The 4,651-nt window shown below is 32.9% G+C and overlaps 1 protein-coding gene across 1 annotated transcript; it reads right to left on the minus strand.

Annotated features, from left to right (window-relative positions):
* Positions 1-1,446: 1,446 nt before the first annotated feature.
* On the minus strand, positions 1,447-4,187 carry LOC141601561 (protein FAR1-RELATED SEQUENCE 5-like). The gene is made up of 4 exons (XM_074421855.1): positions 4,001-4,187; positions 3,309-3,814; positions 2,588-3,107; positions 1,447-1,475 (listed from the first exon to the last, which is right to left on the minus strand). Exons 1-4 carry the CDS (start codon positions 4,185-4,187, stop codon positions 1,447-1,449), a joined length of 1,242 nt encoding a protein of 413 aa, XP_074277956.1.
* Positions 4,188-4,651: the final 464 nt, after the last annotated feature.

Here is a 4,651-nt window from a genome sequence, read left to right on the forward strand (position 1 = left end):
CAAGTTTGTGTGATTATTCTAATACTGTATTGCAGTTATTGTATTATACAAGTTCATTTATTCTATCTTTTTTACAAATTACAATAACTGAGTTTTTCATAATACAATAACTATGTTAATGTAATACAATAATCGATTATTGTATTACATTAACATAGTTATTGTATTATGAAAAACTCAGTTATTGTAGCTGGTAGTGATTTTTTTATATTGTTTTAAAATATTACTAAGCTTTTTTTTACTCCTTTGCAGTGAACTTTTGTTTTCTGCGGGAAATGCTATCTTAGATAGGTCTGATATTCTTTCTACAAAGCTCGAAAATTACACTGAGTTGCGCATAATAGCTGCCTGGTCAGTTGTCTTGAATTTCATGGAGGTTAAAGAGAAAGAAGCGCCAGTGATGATGTTCCTTGGGACATGTGTTATGGTATGATCTGTTTTTCATTGTGCAGTTACTGTCGAATGTTTTATCATTTATCTTCAATTTTTTTCACAATTTTATGGTATTTTATAGGGAATCTTTGAAGACATGCTAGACCAAGGAGGGGATATTGATGCTGCATTTGACAGCCAAAAAGACAAGGTTGTGCGGTTTTGGTCCTATTTTTTAAGTGAAAACGTTGTAAACTCTGAGATCGATGTGGACCTTGTCTTCATCCCGCTGTCTTTAGATAAGTACTACTTTTGTGTTTGTGTGAACTTTATGAACAAGACAGTTGATGTGCTGGACTATACGTCGTATAAAGATTGGGAAAAATCCGATTTTTACAGACTTGCAAAGATTGCAGTATGTTTTTCTAAATCTTGATTATATACAAATTCTATTTTCAATCAGAATTATTGTATTGCTGTAACAAAGTTATTGTATTGTTTCAAACCTGTTATTGTATACTCATGCTTTCTAATTCCTTTTTTTTGTTTGTACATGTTGTAGGTTGATTGTTTTTCTGACTTTTTGGATACAAGGAAAACAGCAAAAGGAGTTCTCATTAACACATTTACATTCGTGAATGTTGATTTTGAATGGAAAGCGAATGTCAAGTCTGATAAGGAATCGGAATTTTTCACCATGTTTCACATGCTCACATATGAAGGGAAGCACGAGAAGGGATTGTATTCGGTTAAGAGGAGAGTTGAGAGGATTCCTATATGGCTTGAGATGGTGGCTATTTTGTTGATGTCAGATGCCAACGAGTCAAGAGCGTCTCTTTCGGAACAAGTGGAAATTTTGAGAGGGAGTATATTGGAAGTAGAGAAAGATCTTTTAAAAGACATAAGATCGGGGACGAAAAGGGTTAAAACAGCAGCCGTTAAAGGTTCTTCTCGGCGAAAACCATAAAAGAACAATTGATTGATTCTAGATGGATTTAGCGAATAATTGTAGATGGATTTTTGTTGAATAATCTAATGTTTAGATAGCTGTTATTGATTGATTGAACAATTTTTTCAGATAGCGTTTTTGTAATGCCTATAAGCTGTTATTGTAATAATTCCAGACAGTTATTCAAATGATCAAATGCAATTATTTTAAATCTCTCATGTAGCTGATTATTGTAAAGCTTTTGCCCAATTATTTTAAAGCATATCTTTGATGATTTTAAAGCTCTCATATAGCTGATTATTGTAAAGCTCTTCCCCAATTATTTTAAAGCATACTTTGATTATTGTAACAAATTCTGAGACGTAATAAGCTTTTACCGTGTCAAGTTACAACTCATCAAATTAATATATTTATGGAAATTTGGTATGTCTCTTATGTTTGTTTACATGATTCTTGTCGTCAACAAAGAGCAAATTGGCAAGTGTAAAGCATTATCAATTACTGTAAAGCATTATCAAATTAATATATTTATGGAAAAAACATCAGAACAATTGCAAATAAATTCATCATCAATTACTGTAAAGCATAATCTTGATTATTTTAAAGCTTTCATATAAAATATAGTATGTTTGTTTACAAGAATCATGTAACAAACATACTATATTTTATGTAATTTTGGTACTATATTTTTATGGAATTTTGGTACGTCAATTATTGTAAATTATAGTTTTTATAAATTGTGGTTATTGTAAAGCATAACCCTGATTATTGTAAAGCTTTCACATGATTATTGTAATAGCGCAAGGTATTAAATAAACAAAATCAGAATAATTGCAAATAAATTCAACATCAATTATTGTAAAGCATAACTGTGATTATTGTAAAGCTTTCACATGATTATTGTAATAGCGCAAGGTATTATTAAATGAACAAAATCAGAACAATTGCAAAAAAATTCAACATCAATTAATGTAAAGCATAACTTTGATTATTGTAAAAGTCTAACACAATTATTGTAAAGTATACCCCTGATTATTGTAAAAGTCTAACACAATATTGCAATTATGCGGTTATTGTAAAGCATAATCTTGATTATTTTAAAGCATAATCTTGATTATTTTAAAGCGTAATCCATTTTTCATTCTTCTTCTTCATCTTCATCATCCATTTCATTTTCCTCTTCATCTTCTTCCTCCAAAGCATGCTCAACAAACGGATTTGGACAGTTTCTCTTGTCATGGCTTCTCATTTGTTTGCAGTTATTACATAGCCTCTTCGGTTTGCTCGCCTTCTCAATTGCCGTATCCTTGTTTGATTTCATTCTCTTGCCACTTCCTTTGTTTTTTGCAATCTTTGGCGGAAGAACAGTAATATTTGATTTTGTTGAACAACCTAAGAGCATTTCCAGTTCTTGTTCCTTTGTCAAGCTCTCTTTTGTTGGATTTATTTTCTCTCGGAATTGTAAAAGCATCAAACTTAGCTCCTTGATCTGGGTTTGAGGCATCGAGTTAAGAACACTTATTGTTGAATAAAACTCAGACCACACCCTTGATAATTCCAACTTTCTCAAATCAGTGGGATCGTAGTCTTGCAATAACTTTCCATCCAGTCCATACAAAGGCTTTCTATATGATTTCTTCGTCCATCTGGTTTCGATGTACTGCTCCGGTATGCTTTGCATTCCTTTTCCTGATATAATCCATATAATATGTTTACAAAGTATTCCTTTCCTCTCAAACATCTTGCACGTACATGTTGTTTCCTTTGATTCGTTATTGTGAGCAACCTGCATTACATTTTAGTTATTTCAAAAAGCAAACATAGTTATTATATAGTTCAACATGAATTATTTTATGCAGACTAGCAACGAACACCAAGGTAGAAGTCCATCAGTTTTTTTAATGTTAAAACACGGTTATTGTATTCTTTTATCACAATTATTGTATGTTAAAGTAAAAAGACAATTATGTTTATAAAATGGAATAACCTGAAATATTCTATGCTTCCTGTAGGCATCTTTAACATTTATAATGTGCATATTTCCTTGCTCAGAAAATCCCCTAACGGCACACGAACAGGGAGCCATTTGCACTTGCTCTTGGAACTCATAGAAAACAGTATGTGTGTAGATTTTAGAGGCATGTTTCTCAATCATTGTCTTAGAAGAAACCTTTGGCAACGTGTCACTTGCAGCATCAAGAAATCTCTGATTATAGAGTTGTTGTTCCATTACACTCTGAAAACGCAACCAAAATTCTACAAGTGTGCCATCTATGCTCTCAAATCTTTTGAAATAACTGTTTTGACTCTCTGATCTTTGTGTAGTTTTCAAAAGGCAGCCTAAAGGCAAATCCCTAAAGTAAGCAGGTATCCATTTGTGCCTTTTGCCATACATGTATTTCAACCAAGTATTATCATTCAACTCAAAGTCATTAATCACTTGAGACCATTTTTCTTCAAACTCAATGGGTTCCAAGTCAGTATCCCAAACAACTGCACATATTCGCTCAACAAAGTCAGTCTCCTTAAAAATCTGTGACTCAACTTTATCGGTAAGTTTTTTCATTATATGCCACATGCAGTAGCGATGTCTTGCTTTCTTGAATATAGAACGCACCCCGAGTTTAATTGCCGGATCTTGATCATTAAGAATGCACTAAGGTTCCTTGTTGCCCATACAATCAAGGAACTTCTTAAAGACCCAAATGAATGACCCATCGTTCTCATGATCGACAAGTGCAGCAGCAAAAGTCACTGATTTTTTGTGGCTGTCAACACCAGTGAATGGGGTGAAGGCCATGTGGTACTTGTTAGTACCATAAGTAGGATCAAAGGTGATGGTGTCCCCAAACAAGGAATAATTCATTCTTACTTGTGCATCTGCCTAAATGATTCTAGCCAAACAGTTATCCTCATCAACTTGATAAGCATAGTAAAAGCCATCTTGTGATTCAGAAAACGCCTTTAAATAATCGAAAATCATGTCAGCATCCTTGTCACCTATGTAACATTTAATATTTCTTTTGAAGTTCTTGAATTCTGTGAGAGATGCACCAATGTTTGCATACTCATTTGATTGTTCCGCTAGAATTCTAAATGTCTTGTTAGCCCCGATGTTGAGTTTAGAATTGTTAACAATTGTCTGCTTAATGTAAAGGTTAAGTGTTCTTAAATTTTTCTGGAATTCCCTTTCTTTGAGTGAGCAGAGTCTGTGATTATGACCTTCATAAAACGTATCAATGACATACCCTATTAGCTCCTTACGGTTATTGAATACAGCACAAAACCGTATTTTTGCCTTGCAACCAAATCTTGTTATTTTTGTTTTCT

The sequence above is a fragment of the Silene latifolia genome, chromosome 9 (assembly GCF_048544455.1).
Source record: "Silene latifolia isolate original U9 population chromosome 9, ASM4854445v1, whole genome shotgun sequence".
Taxonomy (NCBI): Eukaryota; Viridiplantae; Streptophyta; class Magnoliopsida; order Caryophyllales; family Caryophyllaceae; genus Silene; species Silene latifolia.